We start from the raw sequence: 25,493 nt of genomic DNA, 5'->3' as shown, positions 1-25,493 counted from the left end.
CAACCTCAGGGAGGGAGGGGCATCGGCCGTGACCGGTTGGAGTGAGGGCATCTCAGAGGAAAAAGTGCAAACAGAAGTTGCACTGAAAGTGGTCCAGAGATGCAAGATACGGAGCGCTTCAAGGGAACGTCAACAATATTCAAAATCAGCTCATACAAACTTGATTTAGACATAACGCAGTCCCAGAACGTCTTTATTTTTGGCCTTTCCGGCTTTATTTGACAGTTTTGCATAAGAAATAGACAGGAAAGAAGGAGAAAGAGCAGGGTAGGTAGCAAAGGGACAAAGGTCGAACTTTAAGTCGGGCCCTTTGGATTTCAGCAATAAGGTATTTGGGTGCTTGCTAGACAAACGAGCTAGAGTGACTCCCAGAACTTCTTGACTGCACCTTCAAATATGAATCCTTCTGTTTCTATTCTAAGGTGTAGGCCAGCAGTCTCCAACCTTTTTTGCGCCACGGACCGATTTATGTCCGACAATATTTCGACGGACTGGCCTTTAAGGTGTTGCGGATAAATACAACAAAATAACACCAATACCGATACCAAAAAAAGAGAAGATTTATTCATAACACAAGGGAAAATACCTGGGGAAACTGAGTTAACAATAAAAACAATTTAAAAAATGACAATAAAAACCCTGAAAACCATAAATTTTACACCCGAGCCTCAAATCTCACGGCCCGGTACCAAACGCCAGGGGTTGGGGACCGCTGGCGTAGATTCACAGTGTGCTTACCTTACAGGCTGAGATAGGACACAGTGTGTGGTGCTGTATGTATATACAGTATCTGTGTCAGACAGAACCAGCCTTCGTTCTTCAAAGTTAAACTGGGCAGTTAGATTCTAGGACGGCCAAGAATCTGTTATTAGTTTTTTAATCATACATCTCAGTCGCAACATCGTTTGACACCCACACAGCAGCAGCCTCCACCGCAAGCATCAAAAAAGCCAAACAGCTTCCAGAAGTCCGATGATGAATGACACCTCACTCAGACACCGCTGATTTTCTTGTCCACAATTCTCTGTTTAGTACTGTGTTCCATGCGTGTAAGCGTCGAGGGTATAAAAACAGACTGCACACTAATCTGTTAAGGATTTTTTACATTTACTCATGAATCTGCACTCCTCAAGAATGTGTGTGTCCAGGCAGGTTACATCTACACGTGCCCCACATAGTGCAGCTGCAGAGCTCCATCACTGTGGCCAGATAACCAAAACAGGCCGCGGCGCAGTTGGAAGTTACCATCGTGGCCGCGTGTTAATTAAAAGCCACGCTGGATGCACAGCAGCCAAAATTATCATGGGCATCCTTCAATTAGAAACCTGATAACCTCCAGTGAGCAGATGCAGCTGGAGCCCACACTGCAGTGAGCAGGGGAAGCTAACAGCTAAAGGCTGATTATAAAGCAAAGTGCATGGCCTCCAACGCGGTGTGGCTCGCTCAGGTCTGCAAAACAGCCTGTTAAACCTGTTGTAAAATACATTATACACGCGGGGCTGTGACCACACAACAGTTAAGCCCTTCAGAGGTCATTTTAGCCTGTAGTGTAAACAGTTTGAATGACTACATTTCCCAGATTTAATCTGGCTGCAGATCCCCACTGATCAGCCACGACTATACTACCTGTCTAATATTGTGTACGGCTACGCCTCGTGCTGCCAAAACATCCTGGACGCCTCGATGCATGGGCATAACACATCTTGGGTGTCCTGTGGCGTCTGCCGCTGTGAAGTTGGCAGCTGTTTCTTTGGGTCCTGTGGGTTGTGGGTGGGGCATCCAGGGATCGGGCCTGTTCCGGTGCATCTGGCAGATGTTCAGAATTTGGAATTTGAAGGCTGCAACCAGGCTCTTTGTTGTGTTCCTCAAGACATTCCTGACGCCCGCTGTCTTGCTGTGGCGAAGGCCCCTGTCATCGAGGAGTTCCACTGCAATGTTTGGTCAGCGGCAGTATTTAAATTGGCGGTATGTGTGAAAGAACATTTGCATGAATTCCACAGTCCAAGATTTCTCAGCACACTGGAGCTCAATGAGAAGGTATTAAAAGTACTGACGATTCTTCCTGATCAGATCCCTGCTTAAGCTTCTAGAGTAATGTCAGTGCTTCTCTTTCTTTAATCTCTTCTATCACTACAGTTCCATTTATATTAAGCTGAAATACCAAACTGGATTTAATTCCAGAAAAAGATTGTCACAAATGAAAATATTTTGCTCTGGCGTACGCACAAATGTACCACAAGATGGGTGAGAATACTTTTATCATTATAGTTTTCAAGGCACCACGCTGTGAAAGGATAACTCTTTTATTTATACTCATTTAGACAAGCATTAAAATAATATCTGAAAACCTCATCAGCGCAGCCGGGTTTAGCGACACCAAAACAAATGCCAGGTTCTGTTGTTTTTTTAATTGTACAGCTCGCTTTCTGATGTGTCTAATTTTGATCTGTTCTCTAATATTGCCAAGGGAATAGCCAAACAAATATATTTGCTTTCTGCAAAAATGCGTGCCGCGAAAATGCCAAGAATTAGTCACACTGAACTGACAAAAGCCGAGAAGAATGACATTTAAAATGAAACTGAAATCGCTGGCTGTCTTCAGCGAATAAACCCTCGTATTTTAAAGACAGTCGTCAGCTGTTGTGGCCATTTGTGCTTGTATAACAACGTATTTCATTCGAAGACTGTTAACAGATTCATTTCTCTACAGAAGCTGCCAGTGACAGACATGTGGTAGTCTGGCCAGATGTTCCTATCCTCTCGTCTTAGAGGATTGCCTGTCTGCTCGTCTTAGAAGTTGTTTGAGTTTGTGTCATTAACTCTGGGAGGAAAACATATCTGCAATTCCATCAAACCATGCATCCCACCTATAATATCAATTTGTCACTCAGCTAATTAACTATGTGCTCAACATTAAATGTAAAGCACACAAGGCCAGACATAACTGCACAGTGCAAATGTGAGATGTCCGCTTTATTGACTTTGAGGCTACAGTCTGCGTGTATTAAGCACCTAATTTAGTAAAGTGGGGAGCTCAAACACATCCAGAACTGACATCCAGACATGCCCTGCAAGCAAAAGACGGCTTTGTCTGAGATATCTAAGTCCAGATATTAATAAAGAACCAAACTTGATACACGCCAAAACATTAATAATGTGAGCTGAATCTACTTTTTCGGTGGTGATAAAGAGATGCCAACCTCAGCAGAGGTTGGCGAAGGCGTGAGAATTGACGCGATAATGCATCTTCTGAAAAGAAAAAAAAAAGAGCGTGGTTGCAGTTTGTGGTGTGTTTACTGACATAGTTCATCAACTTCAACTGTATTCAAATGCAACTTCCAACTTTGTTTTTAATAATTCATATCGTAATCATGCAGCATCAACTTGATTTCCCCGGAGAGATCAGGATTTATCTGGATCTGCACATCTTCTCTTTACTTTAACAAAGTATTACAAGACTTAAATACACAGACCTTTGCACCAGTTAGAGAAATTGGAAAAGACACAAGGGACTGTGCAATATACAGTCAAGTACAGATTTTAGCTCCACTGAAATGTTGTGGGTGGACCTGAAACTGATGATACGTGCAAGAAAACCCTCAAGGTTTTGCAAATAATGGAACTTTGCATGGGAAGAATGGTTAAAATGTCACACGCAGGGGGACGTCCATCTATCTTCCTAACTTCTTATCCGATTCAAGGTCGTGGGGGCTGGAGCCTATCCTAGCTGTCATGAGGCGAAAGGTCAGATACACCCTGGAGGGGTAATCCAGTGCCCCTTTATGGCCCAGCCAGAGAGACAGATAACACGTCATACGGTCAAAGCAATCTCCAGTTAAGCTAAAACACAAGGCTTTGGACTTTGGGAGAATACCCAGAGAGAATCCACGCAAGCACACGGACAACATGCCCCACGCAGAGGGGTCCTAGCCGACTGAAGGATTTAAACCAGTGTGAGGGAACGGTGGTAACCACTGGATCAACATGCAATTATACAAAACACCTAGAAGAAGGTTTTTCTGTTAAAAGGGACAAGACGAGCCTCCGAGACCCCAAGTCGTACTTACTACACAGATGGCTGTTTTGTGTTGCCTAAACTGAAAAAGATGGCATTCCTTGTGGTATTGCCCAAGTAAACCACCTGTATTTGCAGGCTCCGTTTCAAAACGCCTCAAATTTTGCAATCTGCTCGTCCAGTAATGATGCACCACAATCTGTTTTCGTAGCGACATCTCTCTCAAAGAACGACATTTTCCGACAAATTCGCACTTATTCTAAAAATAAAGACTTTATTCTTCAAACCTTAAGTTCTTATTCCCACCGGTGATTTCTGTTGTGCCAACTGGTTAAATCCCGCTCATGTTTCCAGTGTAGCTCGGTTTTAAAGTGGCAAGTCTTAATGAGCAGAGGGAGGACAACCATGAGACAGGAGGAAAGTCTATATGGAGAGTGAATGCGAGAATTGGGAATTGACGAAGACCAGGCAGCTCACCGTATAAAAGCAGCAGAGGAACTCGCTTTTCTCACACTTTCAGGATTCCATCGTCTCACACACACACACACGCACACACACACACACACACGCACACAGATACCCTTTCCCTGAATCCCAACTTACTGTCAGTGGTGTCAGAGTCGTTGCTGCTCGTGGAGTATTTTCTCCTCTTCTTTTCGCTCTCCATCTGTTAGGGGGGTGGCAGGCAGGCAGGCAGGCAGGCGGGCGGGCAGGGAGGGAGGGACGGAGGGGGGCAAGAGAGAGAGAGAAAAATGACGAGTGAGAAGATGTTCACCATGAAAACACAAGTGTTAATGAAATAATGTGCTGATGGCACCAATCTGTCAGAGCCTCCAGCAGGCAGCCTGCCAGAATAAACTGACTTGATCACCGTTACACATTAGCACTCTGGACTCCCTGGGATACAGTTGTTCCATTTTTCCTCCCACCACCCCCCAACCACCACCACCACACATACAGAGGGAATCCTTGTACTAGTCGACAATGAATCCATCCTTTTATTAGCGTCGTATTCACTGCCAGCTTTGGCACAAGACCCTTTCTTATGCATCTGTTTCAATACTGAAGGTACTCCTTTCTTCATTATAATGGAGTGAAACCAAATCAAGTGAGAGCAAAAAAAAAAAAAAAAAACACAGGCTTCTCTCATCCAGATAAAATCTAGGACGCTTTCTAAAGCTCTAAGCAGCTGTGTTTCTTTGTGATAAAGCGCACTAAAAAGCAACCTCTATCATCTGGACATCTCTTTCTAATAACAGCATTATGTTCATTTGTCACCTTATCTTTCTAATTCTAAGATAAGCACTGAAAACTAAAATTGAGCTTTGGGCCGCTATTCAGTTTGATCCAGAAGGAATTTGTTCTACTGCAGTCACAGCAGTGTTTTAGTGATGGGAATAACCTGCTTTCACTTAGTGATGTTTTTTTAAAGAAGTGGGGAAGCAAGCTGTAAAGGCATAGAAGATTGTGAGATTTTTGACCACCTTTCGCTTTGTCCTGCAACATTTTTCAATTTTCTTCAAATCCACTGGGAGCCTACTGTACTAAGAGACGCGAAGACGCAAAAGAGCAAAGCAACTCAGTGCCAATTCCTGCACATTTCAGAGTTTCACTGATTGTGGGGTTACAATGAAAGGCCTGCAGGGAGAGCAGGAAGCGGGTAAAAGAGAACGTAGAGAGGTGGAGGCACGCTCTGGAGAAAAAAAGGAGTGAAAGTCAGTAGAAACAAGACAGAATACATGTGTGCGAAATAGAGGGAGGTGTAATGGTGAAGATTATCTGGGGTCAACCATCCAAAGCAACAAGAGAGGTAAAGAAGAGAGCGTGGGCAGGTTGGTGAGGGTGGACACGAGTGTCGGGGGGGGGGGGGGGGGGGGGATGTTTGACAGCAAGAGTTAAAGGGAAGGTCTACAAAATGCTTACGAGTTTAAAAGACCATCAGGGTACGTGAGAGGGACAGCTCAGGTTGAGCAATTTGGAGACAACGCTGGTGAGGCAAGGCTGAGATGGCTTGGATGTGCACAGAGGAGGTGCAGTGGATATATTCAACTTGTCGAGTTGTCAGGCGGAGGAAAAGAGGAAGTTCACAGCAGAGGTTTACGGATATAGTGAAGAAGGGTGTGCAGAGGGTGGTTGAGACAGAAGAGGATGCCAGCAGGAAATCAGAAGAAGATGAAGATGAAGTTGAAGGAAAAAGAAGAAGAGTTGACAAAGAGGTATACGGTGCTGTACCGAAACCTCCTCGCTACTGCTTTGCAGATGTTTGTATATGAGGCAGTGATTTGCCTGCAAACAGTCATCAACAGTAATCAAAGAGTGAAAAGTGCCACAGAAACATCTGCCTTCAAAGTAAAGCTTTCGAAACATGTTTGCAATACTAAGGAACAACTTGTACTATGAAAGTGTTTCTAGTTTGCGTCACAATTTTCACAGCTTCACTACCGCTCAACAAGTAGCGGCGGGAGGTTAACAAAAAAAGCATGCGGTGGTCTTTAGGTCTAAAAGACCAACAAACAGAAACTAAAAGGAGCAAGGTAACGTAAACAGACTGGAAGCAAAAGCATATTTCTATAGAAATTTTCCGCTTTGTGTTGTTTTTTGACGATCGGAAACGCCTTCGATGTGCTTATATGACGTAAAAGACTGCAAACACTCGATATAAGCGATTAAACTCCAAAGGACTCCTTCACCTTATGAGAACCAAGAATACAGAAAGTTTGCCTCCTCCGCAAAAAGACTGCAAAACACTTGAGTCATAAAGGGTATCGCTCAACATGAATGGGCCCCTGCCCAGAAATCAGCTTACTGTACATAACACAGCAGATGCATTTAGTGTATCAGGGAGATACTCAACTTTATTATCTAACAACTGTTAATTTCAGATGTAACCATTTCAAGCTGGTTTTATTTTTTTAATCAGAACAGATACATGCAGTGCGAATTTAAAAGCCACCGGGTACCCATATCCACAGTAGCCTTCCAATTATGTAATTTAGCTTCTGGTGTATATTACAGCAAGCATCTGCAAAGTCTAAAAGTACGGCTTGGTTTTAGAGTATAGGTAAATGTTATCCGATATGCAGTGATGCGAGAAAGAAATGCAGAAAAAGATGCGTCCACATGGAGCAGAGTACGCAGCACAGCAAAATGATGTCAACTAGTGTCATCCCCATCGTTCGTGGCTAGTTTAGTTAATGATATATGCAGTGCTTAAAATATTTATTAGACAACCACTCAATATAGGGTTTGCTATAGATTAACAGTTATGGAAATTACCAAAATAATTTTTGTGTTCCAGTATGCGCAAACTCTTTAATTAAAATAATCATTTTAATGCTAAATTCTGATTGTTTTGCACAAATTTACAAATTTTACATAAAAGGAGAAAAAAGGAAAGCACAAGCATTATTTATTTATATCAAGATAAAATAACTTTTTTTAGGTATTTAGAAGAAGTAGTTGTATTGGTTGTTGTTTGATTGATTTCTGACTTCTTTTTAACTCCCTAAAACGTGGCACGCCCCTGAAAAGCCCCCTCAGGCTTTATTAATGATTCTAATATTGAAATTGAAAAAAAAATTTCAATTCAAATTCAAAATACTGTTAAATAACTTTTTGTCGATTTCAAATATTTAGCCAAAAATTGCTTTTGATTAGCCAACAAAAGTTTCCCCAAAAGCTGTTAAGCAACTTTGTACATAAACGTATCCCTTTGAAGCCAAATGTATATTTGATACATGAGGTTTTTACGACTTCTACACCATGAGATGTAAAAGGAGCTAAATAAATGGCACATTTTATGCAAAAAAAACATAGAAAACAGATGATACAAATTAAAAAATAACATATTCAACAAATTACTTTTTCTTTTTTTTTTTTTTTAGTCAAAAGGTTCAATAAACACTCCATTCAAAATATCTGGAGACCCTCTTTTCGTAATCAAATAAACTATGTGTTTATAATATTTGTGAACGCTCTAGAGGAAATTGCATTCTTCACTCAAGCAAAGAGATTGATGGTCTGTGTCGTGTCAAAAATCACTTAAGCTTCGGCATCTTTTGCCACCCTGAATTTGAGCATTTCTTAATTGTTAAATGTGGGCAAAGATCAGAAGGAACCCACAGGCATGAAAGTCAAAATGCTGTCAGATCAGCACACAAATAAATACAAAGTCAGACACATAAATGTTAATGATGGTATACTATAATGAGAGACTAAAAATAAAGCTTACTTTCACAAACTGAGTTTAATTTAAAATCCATCTCTGGCTACAATCGAACAGAAAGAATAGTGAAGAGAAAAAGGGGGTGGGGACAAACAACCCAATAAAATGTTGTTAATCTATTGCCTGCTGTTAGCTTGAGGGTCAAAGGGGGGAAAAAGGGGTATAGGTCAAGAGAGTCTGAAGGAGACAGACACTGAGCTAAAGAAAAAGGAAAAGATAAAGTCCAGAAAAAAGGGGTTTTAGCGTATTGCCAAACTGAAGGAGGAAGCCTAAAAGAAGAGCTGTCTTACAACCTTCAGAGTAGGGAGGAGAGATTTATGTGCCAGTAAAACTGGGCTATTCCCTTTTAAATGGGGCTCTTCCTGTAGCCTGGCCTCCCCGCCTGTCCTGCACACACTTAAATACTTTGACATTTATGCTGACGAAAACAAAAAAAAACAAAAAAAACCCGCGCTTCTTTGCTGCCTGTGACCATTTCCACTCCAGAGTCCTGCCATTTCACTCTTCCCCTCTTCCTCCCCCCTTCCCGTCTTTACTTGCCTTACAATAACAGGGACACGGAGTCTGTGGAGTAAGGTTAAGTACATTATTGACTTCCTCAACCTCTGTTGCCTTTCTCTCTCTCTCGCCGTCTTTCCACCTCTTCCCATCTGTCTAGCTTTACCTCGTCTTCCTGCCTTTGAGGGGAGTTGTTAAGTACATCACCGACTTCCTCCGGCTACGACTGTCTGACTTCGAGTCTGCACGCTTGGATCCATCTCAGGGTTTCCCCTCGCCTATTAAACTCGCAGACGACCCACTTAAACCACACTCGGGCTACCAATGCGTTTTGTTTTTTTTCCTTTCTTTCCATGTGCAGCTCAGTCATTTCTCTCCTGACCGCTTAAAGGAAAATGTCAACGCTGAGAAAATAAGACATAAAATACGTTTGAGGGTCTATTTTTTACACCAACCTGCTAAATGAGTCATTTTGGGAGTGTTTTAAAGCAACTGCAACAGAGACATTTTGTGGCACGGGCTCGAATAAGCACAAAGATTCAGAGCTTGAGCTTCAGACGACCTGGTTTGCGGTTTGAGCCGGCCGGTCAATTTACTGAGCACTAAAAACAGCCAGGTGTCTCTCTTGTAAAACGCTGGTTTTTATTCGATTTATTTATTTTTCTGTGCGAGTTGAGCAAACCACAGCGTGTGCACATTAGCATCTCCTTTTCCAGCTGCCTAATAACACACACGGTGATGTCGCTCAACAGCCTGACCAAAGATCAACAGCAGGAGCTGGTGATGACAAGAACGAGGTGGTAAACCCAAACTGAATGAAAACACACCAAGAAGAAGGTGCAGAGCGTACGTCAGGAAACCTTTTGCAGGTGCTCGGTCACAAAAAAAGAAGAAGAAACAAACTCAAGCCACACAAAAGGATTATTCACTGGATCCCACGAGATTTTAAAGAGCATCGATCAAGGTATGCAAAATGTCCTGGCATTTTAAAATGTCTACAAGGACATCTCATACTACAGCTCTACCAGTGCACTGAAAAGAAACTAACTGGATTAATTTACAGCATGATTGGGTATAAAAAGAGCATCTTAGAGAGGGAGAGCTTCTCTGAAGTAAAGATGAGCAGCGGTTCCTCAATCTGAAAAAAAAAGAAAGACAGAAAAGACCTGCAGTTCTGGAACAATTTCCGAATAATGTTCCCTGAAGTAGAACTGACTTTGAATATCTCATCATATGCCGTGCACAGATTCAGGAAATATGGAGAAAAGGCTGATAATAATAATGTCCGTGTCCTCGGGTGGCACTGCATCAAAAACAGATGCGATTCTGTCGTGGAAATCACAGCATGAGCTCAGAAAAACTCCCAGAAATCACTAAAAACAGTTCACTGTGGTATCCACTTAAAGCGCTATCATGCAAAGAAGAGGCAACGTGTGAACACGGTCTGGAAACGCCGCCGTCTTCTCTCGGGCTCATGTAAAATGGACTGTGGAAAAGTGGAAAAATGTTCTGTTTAAAGAAGACGAATAGTGAAGTTCTTTCTGTAAAACACAGACGCAGCATCTTCCCAGCTAAAGAGGAGCGAGACTATCAGGCTTTCGTCAGCACCGCTCAAAAACTTTAACCTCTGATGGTATCGTGGCGATCGTGGCTCAAGAGTTGGGCGTTCGTCTTGTAATCGGAAGGTTGCCGGTTCGAGCCCCGGCTCCGACAGTCTCGGTCGTTGTGTCCTTGGGCAAGACACTTCACCCGTTGCCTACTGGTGGTGGTCAGAGGGCCCGGTGGCGCCAGTGTCCGGCAGCCTCGCCTCTGTCAGTGTGCTGTGGCTACAATGTAGCTCGCCATCACCAGTGTGTGAATGGGTGGATGATTGTGTATAGTGTAAAGCGCTTTGTCCTTAAGACCAAGTAAAGCGCTATACAAATACAGACCATTTATCGGGGTGCAACAGTACCTACTGAACTGGCACATTTGGAAATGCACCATCAATACTAAAACATATATACAGGTGTTAGAGCAACATATGCTCCCATAATGTCTTTTTTGCATATTTCAGCAATACGATCAACAGCATCCTTCATCTATTAGAACAGCATGGCTTCACCGTAGAAGAAGAAGAAGAGTCCAAATGCTGGACTCGGACTCACCAATTGAAAATATTTGACACATCATAATATGAAAAGACAAAGAAGACAGAGGACTGTTGAGCAGCTAGAATCCTCTATCAGACTAGAATGGGACGACATTCCTCTCTAAAGTCCAGCAGCTGCTCTCCTCAGCTCCCACACATCTACAGGCTGTTGTTAAAAGAACAGGGGATGTTACACAGTGGTAAACATGGCTTTGTCCCAACATTTTTCAGATGTGTTGCCATGCCATTTTTCTTCTGTTCCGCTGTAAATAAAATAAGGGTTTATGAGATTTGCAAATAACTGCATTCTGTTTTTATTCATATTTAACCGGTATCCTTTTTTTGGAATTGGGGTTGTAGAGAAAGCCGGAAATATTAAAATTAGGGATTCTGGGATTGCTTATCCTGGCTCACAGTCGCGACCCGTGTTTGATGTAATGCATAGAAAGTGTGCTTTTGGTACCGTCACAACTCAAAATCTTGTCATGGCAAAGCTTCTAATATTTCTATGACAAGTTAAAAAGATATTTCCAGGAAAAAAAACCCTGCATGCAACATAATCGGAACGCTGTAGAATCGTTAATATAGTTTACTTTAAAAATTTGAATGGCAAAGGTCAACTGCTTGTTTAGTTTTAAAATAAAGCTGTAGGGGAAAAAAACTATTACCTAAAGCGAATCTTTCAGCATGTCTTTTGTGTTGACCAAGGCCTTGAGGTAGCGGCTGCTGGTTGCAAAACAGCATAGGCGTAAATAATGCGACAATTATTGCACAGGAGGTTTTGCATTTAACAGATGGTTGATTACAGAGCCATTCAACCAGACTCTTGTCTTTACAGAGGAAGGGAATGTTTGCACCCTGGCACTGTGAGCTCATGGCTAGCTTCTGACACTTGGATTTCATTTGGTTTGCTGTTAATGCTAACAAGCTGTTACTTAGTGAAGTACAAAATCCCGAAATGTATTCCCCGTATTAAGCGATTCTCTGTATAATGTTAGAGTAGCAGTTGGAGAGCTGGGTTCATTTTACTTACTCACAGCCCACTTTTGGTTCCAATTGTGGTGTTTTTTTAGTCCTGCAACTGTTTTGGACTATGTCTGTTAGGATAAAAGCAGTACATCTAAGCGGTAGCCAGGCGCTCATATGTTTTAGACTGAATTATAAAGACTTTTCCTCTTAAGGCTGCACCATTTCCCTTTCTTTTTCAATTTTTTTCACTGACTTGACCAGAACGACAAAGCATTGTCAGCCAATCTGGCAAATTTTGGCCGCTCAAGTTATTTAACCTACCAACCATTTTCAAAATACAAAAATAAAGGATTAATTGTTCTATTTTGCCCATTAAAATCTCACCTGTTATTTAAGATGCTGCTGGTATCTTTAGTTAACCAGACATAAAGCTATCATGAGGGCTGAAGCTGTGATTGTAAGCTAAGCGGACAGTCTCTTTAACCTCCTGTCCTGTGGTAACCCAGCATTTCTCAATGCATGCGTAAAGGGGGAATTGCTGGCCTGTTTAAGTGAAAGACTTGACAGTAATTGGAAATGTCACTGTATCGCCTTAAAAATCCCCCTCCCCTCCTGGTTTTTTTTTGGGGGAGCAGAATCACCTAAGGCAGAAAGCAGACCAACGGCTCAACAACTGCCAAGAACAGCCACCAAGTTCATTTTCTCAATTTTTCTCTCCAGCTCTGGCTCACTTTTTCTATATCTGCACCTGATACCCTTCCTTTCCTTTCACTCAGTTGCCCGACCTTACTTCCTATTTTCTACTGTATGTCTCTTCGTCATCCTTCCTCTCATGCAGTATGCACAACCGTGTCTTCAATCAGTTCAGTGAACCCCAGCTCAGCCTGCAGATTGAGATATTTTGTGTTCTACAGAGAGACGGGGTGGGTGAGGGAGAAAAGGAGAGGGAAACGACTCGCAGATGTACAACTTTATATCTATCAGTGCAGCAAACCAAACACCAGGTCTGCACTGGGTTACGTCCTGAATCGAAAAGCAAAAAGAAAGAGAAAAGGAGAGAAACAAGAGGGAGTATGTGATGGTCTGCCTTCTTGCCAAAAGGCTACAACAGATGGTACGGCATGCTTTTATCTCTGGAGCCAGAATGGTTTAAATCACTTTTTTATATAATTGAATCTATTTTTAATTTGACTTTTGACTTTCATTTTGCTGCTTACCCAAAGTGCTGACTAAAACGGCAGCTAAACACGAATTCAATCTTTTATATTATTTTTTGGTGAACCCCTCTGAATGAAGTACTTCATTGTAAAGGACACTATGACTTTCACATTTCTAGGAGCAGAAAAAACAAGCATCCTACATTTAATGCTTACGCATCATGGTCACCTATAACTAATGGTTGAAACTTTTATACTCACAAGTCTTTTCTCTGAATTAAGATGCATTTTTTTCACCGTACATAAACGTCATGTATTCATCTGTATCTATTTTGCCTGACAAATGAGGACCCTGTACAAACACACTGAAAGTAGAGCTCAACATTAGCTATTTGCCAATATATCAGTGTAAAAAATCTGATATCAGTCGGGCCTGTTCCCAGTGGAAGGACTCCACCTGGGCTTACCAAACTATTAATGGACAGAATTTCAAGACCAACCCTCTGTTTTTTGCAGATGATGTGGTTCTTTTGGTTTCAGCAGACACTGACCTCCTGATCACACTGGGACGATCTACAGCCAAGCAGGATTGAGAATTAGCGCCTCCAAGTCTGAGATTATGGTTCCCAGCTGGAAAAGGTTGGATTGCCCACTCCTGGATGAGCTGCTGCCCCAATTGGAGAACATTATCTCAGGGTTAGGTTCAGGAATAAGAGAGCAGAGGAGCAGGAGAGTAATAATAATAATAATAATAATAATAATAATGGATTGGATTTATAGAGCACTTTTCAAGGCACCCAAAGCGCTTTACAATGCCACTATTCATTCACACACTGGTGGAGGCAGCTACAGTTGTAGCCACAGTTGCCCTGGGGCAGACTGACAGAAGCAAGGCTGCCATATCGCGTCATCGGCCCCTCTGGCCAACACCAGTAGGCGGTAGGGTAAAGTGTCTTGCCCAAGGACACAACGACCAGGACAGAGAGCCCAGGGATCGAACCGGCAACCTTTCGGTTACAGATACGCTTCCCAACCCCCTGAGCCACGGTCGCCCCAATAGTGACCTGCAGATTGTGACCTGCAGATTGGCACAGCATTGGCAGGGATGGGGATGACATATAAATCTACTTTGGTGAAGAGAGAGCCAAGTGTGAAAGCAAAGCTATTGAATTGCCACTCGATTCACAATCCCTCCCTCACCTATGGTCGGGAGCTGTGACTCGTGACAGGATAAGATCACAGATACAAGCTACTGAAATGGGCTTCCTCTAGAGGGTGTCCATTTCAGACTAGCTTCTCTACTCTCGAGGATTGGGGGTAGCTCCAAGTTGAAATATTTCACTGGGATGCCTCCTTGGTAAAGTTTTGGAGAACAGATTCAGGACATGCTGAAGAGATTATATCTCTCAGCTGCTGGAGCCCCAGCATGCGTTCCTGGAAGAGCAGGGGGTGGTGGCTGGAGAGAGGGGCATCTTCCTTGAGACTCCTGTCGCTGTGTTTTTGATCCCAGATAAGGAGCAGGATGAACATTAAGTTGCGAGCAGATTATTTTTAGATTATTTCGTAGGTAATGATGTCTAATCTGATCAAACTAACTGCCATAATATCGAGCCAGTTTACTGTAGCCGTAAAACATACGTGAATATCAACTTGTTAATTAAAACTATTGGAATTAAAAAGAAGCCAGCTGGCTTTAAGTGAACAGTGTGATATTTGGCTGCCAGCCACCGAGGGAAATCCCAGCAAAGAGAAACATCCTCATATCATATTTATAACGGCAAAGGCCGAGGCATTATGCTGCAGGAACCTTCAAAAAGCAGATTACAGGACTTTGTTGCCTGATGTCATTTATTATCAGTGCTATGAGACTGTTTTATTTGAGTGCATCAAACAGCCCCATGTTTTATGATGCAGTGCATGTTTATCAGTCGACAGCTGCAGCACATTTGGATGTATTGTACCGAATTATACTGCATCAATGCATCATTTTAGATATAATGTAATACATGATAATATAGAGCCAAGTAGTCGATTACTCAACAACTTTCCATATCTGTTAAAAAACATATTATATTTTTAAGGAATAAATGTGAGACAGTCTTTTATGATATGTTTGGATTTAATATTCTTTATTAAAAAGCAACAGTCAAAAAGCCACAATCCAAACAATCGGAAGCACTGTGAAAAATACTGGAAAGTACTTTCTATTACTCTGTAGCCCAAAAATTATAGATGACTTAAATACTGCTCTATCAGAGCACATTGTTGCATTCATGTGTTTCACTCCATCACAATGCTGTTGGTTTGTGTTGCATTTCTATCCCGTACTATAATAGCTCTGCACTTCGTCAGAGTTGAAGCAGGACAATAGCTGGAGGCAGCCAGCTGTCAGAATCAATGAAACCCTGTTGTACAAAGAGGAGAAGACCATCAAACAGAATGAAATATTTAACTATGTCACGAACTGATGTGATTTGGTGTGGCTAAACAGGTCTGAAAAAAAGGAAGGAATTAAGTTTAGGAAAGAGCAGAGAGAAGGACTGAGGTATCGGGAATTCCAGATCAATATAGCAGACAGTTCACAGAGCTCGGAAGTTAAACCGACCGGGAGACTATTAAAAAAAAATTCAGAGGAAGACGGATGAGCTGCAGAGGCAAACAGCAGTTTGTTAGCCTCGCACAACAGAAATCTGAGTGTAATAACAACAAATAAGTATGAACAAACATAATAAACACACTTAAACCATAAAATAACTTTAAAGTACATTAAGAACAAACATACCTCATTACCACAACCGTGTTGGAGGGGCTGTGGAGAGGTAAATGTGAATCATTCCCATGTGTTCTGGTTCTGTCCCAAGATTAAAAATTTTGGGAAGATATTCATTTTAGTTATAGGTAAAATTCTGGGTTATGCTGTATCTAAGACTTGTACATTATTATATTTTGGTGTCATTACAGGAAATGTGATGAAAGAAGATAGATATATCTTTTCAATTATATTGAAAATTATGCTTGGTGCCTGTAAAAAGGTAAGTACAAGAAAATGGAACAAGATAGACCCACCATCACAGGACGAATGGATCAAAATTATAGATGAAATACAAACCATGGAACAATTGACCTACAGAATAAGGACTCAGGAAGATCAATACCATAAAAAGTGGGAGAAATGGACTGAGTACATAAACCCAACAGGATAAAGACCAACACATTGATAATGAGAAATGATCAAACTGTAGAAACAAAGAGATCCAACATGTTTTTTTTGTTTGTTTGTTTTGTTTGTTTGTTTGTTTTTTGTTATTCTACTTGTTGTATCTATCTTTGTTGTTGTTGTTTTGTTTTGTTGTATAGTGTTTAAAGAAAAACAATAAAAAAGAAAGTTAAAAAAATAAAAGTACATTAAACAAAACCACATTTCCTATTGATCTGGTTCATTTAAAAAAATGCATCACAACCTGGTCTCCATTTCATCTAATTCAGAATTAGTTAAATTCAGTAACCCAAAAAAAACCAAGCGTACAGGCAAAGAGACGGAGACCACATTCAAACACTCACTCATACACACTGTAGGTGTTGACATGCTATCCGCTGCCCTGTGGCCCAAGTATGTGACAAAAAAAGAGCCAAAAGAGTTGGTTATGGTTTCTCTTTTTCTCTAATTTTCACCCATTTTGCCTCTTTGCACCACAACAGATATCAGAGGAAACAATCAGAGCGCAACTGAAGTGCAGACTCTCAGCTGTAATTCAAAGGGTTGCCCAAAATTATTGTATTACACAGTGAGGACTTAAGGCTCGAATGAAATTGGACAATTCCCTGTTTCATGAGCCAGATGTGATTTTTTTTTTCTTCATTTGTTTCCATAAATAAAGCTTGTTAAAAGTCTGGAGTTAATTCCAAATGTGGTATTTGCTATTGGAAGCTGTTTCTGGGAACCACAACATCCAGTCACAGGAGGACCAAATGCATGTGAAACAGGCAAATAATTAACTTCATTAACAATAATAATAATAATAATAATAATAACTCAGACAAAATGCAGGATTATTAGGAATGACCAAATCAGTGGCCGCTGAGCTCTACATCATGACCAACCATAGATGTCCACAGACTCCCACAAAGGTAGATGAGTGCAGGATCCTTTCAATCATTTACATTTTTATGTGATCTGCCCGGGACTACAGACGTAAATGAGCAATTTTGCTTCAGGAAGGAGGTATATTATTATCCAAGCCCATCATAAAAAGAAGGCTTCTTCACACAAGGCTCATACTGATGATCGCCAGAGTGGACAGAAGAAACTAAGATCAACCTGTACCCGAATGGTGGGAACTTGGAATGGGCTACAAGCCTATGCATAACACAGTACCTGCAAAACATACCGGTGTCACGGGCATGCATGGACGTGTGGCTTCCGGTCACATTGTGTTACTATAATTACTGATGGCGTGACAGAAAGCAGAAGCAGACAGAAGCTCTCTGCGGTATATAGAGCTATTCTTTCAGGCATGTGACAGTAGTGATGGAAAATTACCCAAAACATACTGTTAATGTAAACCCAGAAGTTTTTAAAGGTAAGGAAGCAGAATCTTCTTCAGTGGCTGAGCTAATCACATGATCTCAACCTTATCAACTATGTATTTTACAACCAGAGAACAAAACTGAAGGCGGAAAAGCAAACTACAAATGAAGACAGCTACAATAAATGCCTAGCAATTCATTACAAATTGTGATGTCTGTGGTTTCCAGTATTCAGGCAGTCTTAACAAAGTGTTAAAAATAATCAGTTTAATTTTTCCAATTATATTTAAGCCCCTGAAAATAGGGTAGTGTGTATAAAAATGGATGTTATTCCTCAGTGGTTAATTAACTTAGCTTCAATGAATTAAGGCTGAGCGTCTGCACCTTAATTGCATCTTGATTGTTCCATACGCAGGAAAACTACAAAAAACATCCAAAATTTTTCCACATCAAACCGCGTGTCCCAATTAATATGCAGGAATGCAGGCGTGATTGATCCAGTGGTAATCATCACTTTGCTTAACGTTAAGATGTTACTATCAGCCTTTAAAGTCTGCCTTCAAAAACCAGTCCGGTCTCCTTCAGCTCAGATTAATTCAGATTAGCTGTCATGTGCAATCTAGTCCATATTACTCAAGCAGAATCCACTGGTGTGACTTATTTTTTCCCCAGTTACTCTGGCTGATTACACTTCTGCTGAGATTAAAACTAGTTGGAGCTTTGCTGCGTAATGCTCTGGATACAAATATGTATACGCGCACACACACGTGTGTTGCATGTATCAGTGAGTTAGGTATTAGCTGGTATAAGCCACATTTTCTGTTCATGGTTTTTCTGTCAGCCCAAACCATTTACAGTGAGAAGGTTGACTAATGCATGCTGGGAAAAGCCAAGTTGCCTGGGGAGCTAATTAATTGGCTGACTATGACACTGCTGAGAGCACTGTGTCTGACTGAATGTTTAAAGGGGACTGTCCTCTGAAATGTGCAACATATCAGGCTTGAGAAAAAGGCCGTACGCGGGCAGCGAACAGCAGGTGGGAAAGAAATTTATGACTCAGCTGGTTTTAGCAGTTCATATAGAGTAGAGTAAGCTACAGCACAGACACCAAGTACCAATGCTCCTCAAAGACGAAGGCTGAATTCACATTCGTGCATGTTAGAAGCAAGATTTCAGAAACTGTATTCACTTTGAAAGGTGTACCATCGAGTCTGTACAATTAAATCACATTTATTAAAAATGCTCCAGTGCATGGACTCACCAATCTAACTGCACTGTGAAAGCAGCAAGCAAAGGAGGTGCAGCCTGTCAGCTCACATCAAAATGAAGGAGAAAGTACTCCTTGGTGAAATTATCGCAGTTAGTCATAAAAAGCTAAATGTCCCTTAGGTGTTTTTGTGAGTTCGCATCACTTGTTTAAATTTGTTTGTGACGTTTCTCGCGAGAAGCCGCTCAGAATCAAAAATGGCAAAACCAAAGTAAACAAAGCTTGGGAATTTTCACACACCAAATTAAAAGTTCTTGAATTAAAAGACCAGGGTTTAGTTACCTGAAAAAATAAGGCACAGATAAATATATGATAAATTGGTAACCTGTTAAGGCAAGGAGGTCTGATGCCTTCCTAAAACATATGCTACAACGTTTGGGCAGTCGTCATTCCAATAAGAAACACAGATTTTTGAAGTCATGAAACTGTTATGATCTCCAAAGCTGATAAATGGATCTGTATTTGTATAGCGCTTTACTAGTCCCTAAGGACCCCAAAGCGCTTTACACATCCAGTCATCCACCCATTCACGCACACATCCACACACTGGTCATGGCAAGCTTCATTGTAGCCACAGCCACCCTGGGGCGCACCGACAGAGGCGAGGCTGCCGGACACTGGCGCCACCGGGCCCTCTGACCATAACTCACGGAAAGTGCACGGCGAGACTGCTTTGAGCTGATACAGGCAACAGTAATTCAAATAACTGTTCGTTACAACCAAGTTATGCAGAAGACCATCTCTGAATGCAGCAGAAGACCTCACCAGATGGGACTGGTGTCAGATAAGAACAGGAAATTGAGGCTATAGTTTTCAGAGGATCACCAAAATTGGGCAATAGAAGAAGCATGAAAAAAGTTTCCTGTCATATTAATATGGACCAAAATCTGTGAGAAATGTTTCCAGTCACAAACAATTCTCAAGAAAAAAGAGGGTTGAACCCAGTAATAGCACAGCATACCTCATAAAGTGACATGAATAAAATCCTAAAGTAATAGGATACATTTAAAAGTAATCAGACCTAATTCTGTGTATGCTAGCACAGGCTTTAAACTCTTTATCCCTAAGAACGTTTAGGAGAAAATTCAAAGCCCCAAAGCTCCAAGTTTTATTCAGTACCTTAATTCTAAAACCATGTTAACACTTAAAGAAGTTCCCAAAAGTAAAGCTAATACTGACAGCATGCATGGCATCCTGCAGAGTTTCACAGTCCACTCTTGTGATCATTTTATAGGGATCACTGTGTGTCGCTGCAGCCAGTAAAACTTCATCAGCACCGTTATTAAGTGAGCAGATGCTACTACAGCTGAAAACGGGAAATAAGGTGTCATAAAAAAGCACTGTTTGCTTTAGAACATCTTGACAGCAGCATACGGCCCACCTCGGGCAAGAGTAAATGTGTAAAGGTATCGCACTCAGATAGTCAAATCAGCTCTGTCAATCACGCCGTGAGTGGGACTGTGCCACCTTTCCACGCTTCAAATTTTCCATCAGTTTTGTCACTTCCTTTGGAAGTAAGTTTCCTCTAAACAAAACCAAGCCTAAAACTTTCGCATCATTTAAAATAACAAGGGATGCTATAACAACAAAGATTTTTCCTGTAGAGCAGCTGACGGATGATTTCTTTCTGATAACTGAATGAATTCTTTCATCTATAAAACTAAAACTGAAAAAAAAAAAATTCTAAAAACAAGGAAATAAACCAGGGAAAAGCAGAAAATACATTAAGGAACGTTGAAATAAAGAAATGTGCTCGCTTTGCTTTAAATACCTTATCAATACTCAAAGTCCACAGCACTTCACTTCCTCTCAACTGAGCGATTGATTGAGGGTCTGAGATTAATCACGGCTCGTTAACCCACGTGTGATCGTGTGCAGCTCGACGCACATTTGCATCGTAAAAGATTATTCGAGTTTTTATTTGGCCTAGTCTGACTTTAAAAAAAAAAAAAGAAAGTCTCTCTTCTCCGTCCCCCAGCTTCCAGATCTATGATTGGCTGCATCCCATTTGTCATCCTGTCCATCCGTCTGTCTGCCTATAAGCTGGCCATCTGTCTTTCTGTCTGTCTGACTGCTTGACTCTTTGCTTCTCTGCCCGTCTACCCATTTGCCTGCCATCTGTTTAACTGTCTGCAAGTATGTCGCTCCTCTGCTTGGCTGTCTGTCTGTCCCCAGTCAGAGAGAGACAGACTGTGGATGACGGTGCACTTACTTCAGCAGGAAAACACTAGTCGGTGGCCGGTGTCTGTTTTAGCACTGTGCAGCACTTAAGGTCAGCACAACAACGGTTACCATGATGGCGATCTATTATTAAGAGACTGTAGCTGTAGAAGCCCAGCGAGCGCACACACACACACACACACACACACACACACAAACACACACACACACACACGTGCAGCCCTCTCTTGAGATGAGCATGCAGTCTGGCTGTCAGAAGAAAACAGATCCATCAACAATAAAAACACATTAAGTGACTGCTGGAACATCTGGGCACGTATGCACGACCTAAGAGAGGCTGGCATACATGCTGGTTTATTATTCATAAAGAGAAACAAGCATATAAAAATGAATAGTTAAACAGTGCAAATGAGCAAGGTGCTCCGCAGCTGCACGCACGTACACGCGCCGCAATGACGCATGCATCAACAACAACAAAACCCGGGAAGTAAAGCTTCCTGTCATTCAGCGCACACGAACACACGGACACACAAACACAAACAGTTGGCCGGCGCTCAGCACTCCTCGACTTGCCAGAGGTCAGTCGGTTTGATAAAGAATCCTTGCATATAAATTGCTTCATAACAAGCCATCTCTCTGAGGCAGTGCTCCGTGTGCGTGCGGGAGAAGATTTGTGTATTTGTGCATTTAATGTGTGTGTTTATTTGTGTGTCTCTTTCGCTATGATCCTAATGTTGTGTGTAGCTTGATTGAACAGAGCAAAGACCTGCCTGCCTGGGGAACAAAGAGCCTAAAAAAAAAAAAAAAAAAAATCTTAAAAGCCTTTGGCAACATCCAAACCTGGAGGACGCCGAGCTGCGCCCCCCCCGCCCACTTATGACTTTCTTCTCTTCCTTCTTTTTTCTTTTACTCGCTTCCTTTCCATCACTCACTTTTCCACCTCTAACCTTATCATTTCTTTCCATCACAGTATCCAATCTCCTTCGCTGCTGCTCTCTGTATCCTCAAGTCCTTGAATTTTATTTATTTTTTTGGTAAATTCCACCTCTCGCTCAGTCACTCTTTGCCTGACGTTTTCTCACTCAATCCTCTGTTCAAACCCCGTTTACTCACCACCTCATCAATTCTGACTATTTCCTTTCCTTCATGGTGGTGTGTGTGTGTGTGGTAAAAAAATGAGATGCGATGGACAGGAATCAATTAATGAAGTGTGTGTTCCTGTGCAGAGCTAACGCTGCGTGCACAAGCAAGACAACAACTGCTAGAGGGCACGCAGGGAAGACTGCGACGCTTACACTCACACACATCCAAGTCTATTTTCACTCTCCCCAACCCGTCTCTCATCCACCCACACACACACACACACACACACACACACACACACACATACACAGCTATTTTTGGACAGTCACTGGAGAAAAGGTAGGAAAAAGAGAGTTTGACAGGTACAGAGAGAAAGAGCACCAAAGAAAGGAATCACAAAGATTCATAAAGTGAGGCGGGGAGACCAGGGAGAGAGACAGAGATGGAGAAATAGGGCAACTGTTGTGAATGAGCTGAAAGAATCAAAATGTCAGAGTGGGTGTGTACTAGTGTGTGATGTTGGGTATCAAGTATTTACCTCAACATCAACCATATGTGCATGCACACAGAGACGTATGTGCTCGATGAAAAAAAAAAAGGGGGAGAAGAGAAAACACACACACACACACATCAAACATCTTCATCAGGTTCATGCTAACAGGTGTGCAAGAAAGGAGGCGGCGACTAACTCACACATCGCAACATGAAAGGTAGCGAAACACACCCGCGTTTCTCGTGCTAAGTGTATTAGGCTGCGATCCAGCTTTCAACACTGACACTTCAAGAGGAAGAAGTGAGGGGGTTTTTTGGTGTTCCGTTTAGATGAAGTGCGACGGGTTAGAACAAGTTTTGTGTGTAGTTCGTTTATTTGGACGTGTCACTCCCATCTGTGATTTATCTGGCATTAAGATGTTAATAATCTTGGCAAACATGGGGACTCAATGGCATCACTGTGTGAAAAAATATAACTGGAAGCTATGCTAGTTTAGACTACCAAGGATGTGTAATGCAGCAATTTTGTTCTGGCGCATACGGTAAATTTGTCGCGAATGATTGATGATTGATCAAAAATGTAATTTATCAAGTAAACATTCAGAGGGAACATTTAAATTTTGGTCCTGAGAAAAGCTGCCACGGAATTTTGTGTAGGCACTCGTGATTCTGGAAGGATGGTGCGCCTACGTTTTTTGGTAGTAGTTTATTCTGCGTGGCACCGATTCAACAAGGTGCTGGAAACATTCCTCAGAAATTCTGGTCCGTGATGAAAAGTTCCTGTTCCTCCACATCCTAAAAGTGCTCCACTGGATTGAGAGCTCATGACTGTGGAGGCCTTATGAGTACAGTGAACTCTTTGTCCTTTTCAAGTTTGAGGTGATTTAAGCTTTGTGACATGGTGCGTATCCAGCTGGAAGCAGCCATCAAAACATGGTTACACTGTGGTTACACTAAATTCTAGCCCTACTATCTGAATGCTGCAGCACAAATTAACACTCATCAGACCAGGCAACCTTTTTCCAGACTTCTCTTGTCTACTTTTGGTCAGCCAGTGTAAATTATAGCCTCCTTTTCCTCTTTTGAGCTTACAGGAGTGGCACCTGGTGTGGTCTCCTGCTGCTGTGGCACATCTGCTTCAAAGTTCGATCTCTTTTGTGTGCCTTGGTTGTAACGAGCAGTTACTGAGTTACCGTTGCCTTCTTATCACCTTCAAACACTCTAGCTATTCCTCTCTTACTTCTGGCATCAACATTTCCAAGAGAGGTGTGACTCACTGGACTTTTTCTATTTTTCAGACCATTCTCTGGAAACCCTAGGGATGGTTGTGGGGAAAGTAACAGTAGATGAGCGGTTTCTGAAATGCCAAGACCAGCTAATTTTGGCACCAACAACCATGCCATCGCTTAAGTCATTTTTGTTGTTAGCATGTGATTGGCTAATTAGAAATTTGCCAATTGAGTGTATCTCAGTAACATTTCAACAAATCTTCATGCAAGCCCTTTGTCTAGGGGTGATCGTGGCTCAAGAGTTGGCAGTTTGTCTTGTAATCGGAAGGTTGCCGGTTCGAGCCCCGGCTCCGACAGTCTCGGTTGTTGTGTCCTTGGGCGAGACACCTCACCCGTTGCCTACTGGTAGTGGTCAGAGGGCCCGGTGGCGCCAGGGTCCGGCAGCCTCTGTCAGTGCGCCCCAGCGCAGCTGTGGCTACAATGGAGCTTGCCATCACCAGTGTGTGAATGGGTGGATGACTGAATGTAGTGTAAAGCGCTTTGGGGACTAAGTAAAGCGCTATACAAATACAGGCCATTTACGCACTAACTTTTTAACTAGTGTCACTGTCAGTTCAAAACATCCAGTACTTTGGGATATTACAATCGGCAAGCATTAAACTTAAAGTACTGCCTTGTGCGTGTATGTGTAAGCAAAGCCTCAAATAGCTGCTAGCATGGCTGCAGACCATCATGGCAACACATGAGGTATTTAAAGCAAGTTTTTCATTTGTCCATCCTCACACGTCAGAAGGAACAGATACGTATATATCTGCTGTAATCAATACAGCTGTCCGCGCAGACTGTGCACAGGCTCGTGCTTCACTTCCTTTGGTGGCTCAAACTCAATAATGTGACCAAAAGCATCCTGTATAGACAGTGACAGGAAACTAGAATTTCCTCCTCCATCCTCTAGGAGTTGAGTTGGACTCCTTGTGTTTGTGCAGTCTGTACCCTTTCCAGGGTTTTATGGTGGTCATGTGAAGGCAACATCTAAAAGCTGCTTCAATATTATGGTATAATTCTGCTAAAATGGTGCTGCTAACTTTCAGCTCTTGGAGATAGACGTATATTCTGGGTTTAGGATATCTAAGAAACTAGCCTTCAGCATTTCAACAAAAAAAAGGAATAAGTTGTGGATCAGTTATTCAATACATTTTTTAAACACAGGCCGCTGTATAGTGCAACCCACTGATACAGTGAGAGCTCCATCACAAAGGTAGAAAACCACCAATAAACCTGAAGTGAAAAAGAAAACAAACAGCAGCACACAGCAGCACACAGCAGCACACAGCAGTACTCAACATCTCAGCCGGAAACTCCATGCGCTCACGACCTCACTCGGTATTACACACCTCCACCCCTTCACATCTAACTGACTGTTAGGCTCAGAGCCACTTAAGAGCAGTCATGAGTCACTCTCTGATGCTGATATCACCATCACCATTCCCATCAGCCCTCTCCCCTGTGGTCCCCCCCCCCCTCCCGCTGAACGCTCCGTGGGGATCCGCCGAATGGAAGGAAACTTGCTACTCATGTCAAATACAGAAGACTGTTGTCTCCGTAAAGTGAATTAGTTTTCTGGTATTGCTCTCAGGGGAGCAAAGCTTCCCTAAGTGAAGCGTAACATAAGAGAGAAGCAAAAGACAAAGACCCCCTGCCAGCAGTAGCATGGTTTAA

General features: G+C 42.1%; 1 protein-coding gene across 2 annotated transcripts in view; it reads right to left on the bottom strand.

The window, feature by feature from the left end:
• Positions 1-25,493, bottom strand: part of jade2 (jade family PHD finger 2) — a 226,654-nt gene that overhangs the window by 189,555 nt on the left and 11,606 nt on the right. For both annotated transcript variants that reach the window (XM_085175897.1, XM_085175896.1), the window contains exon 2: positions 4,619-4,682. In XM_085175897.1, coding sequence (XP_085032023.1) covers positions 4,619-4,682 — 64 coding nt within the window. The remainder of the gene's footprint in view (positions 1-4,618; positions 4,683-25,493) is intronic.

Source organism: Neolamprologus multifasciatus, chromosome 10 (assembly GCF_963576455.1).
Source record: "Neolamprologus multifasciatus chromosome 10, fNeoMul1.2, whole genome shotgun sequence".
Classification (NCBI taxonomy): domain Eukaryota; kingdom Metazoa; phylum Chordata; class Actinopteri; order Cichliformes; family Cichlidae; genus Neolamprologus; species Neolamprologus multifasciatus.
Note: the sequence above shows the minus strand (reverse complement) of the source record. Positions and strands in the feature narration are given on the sequence as shown.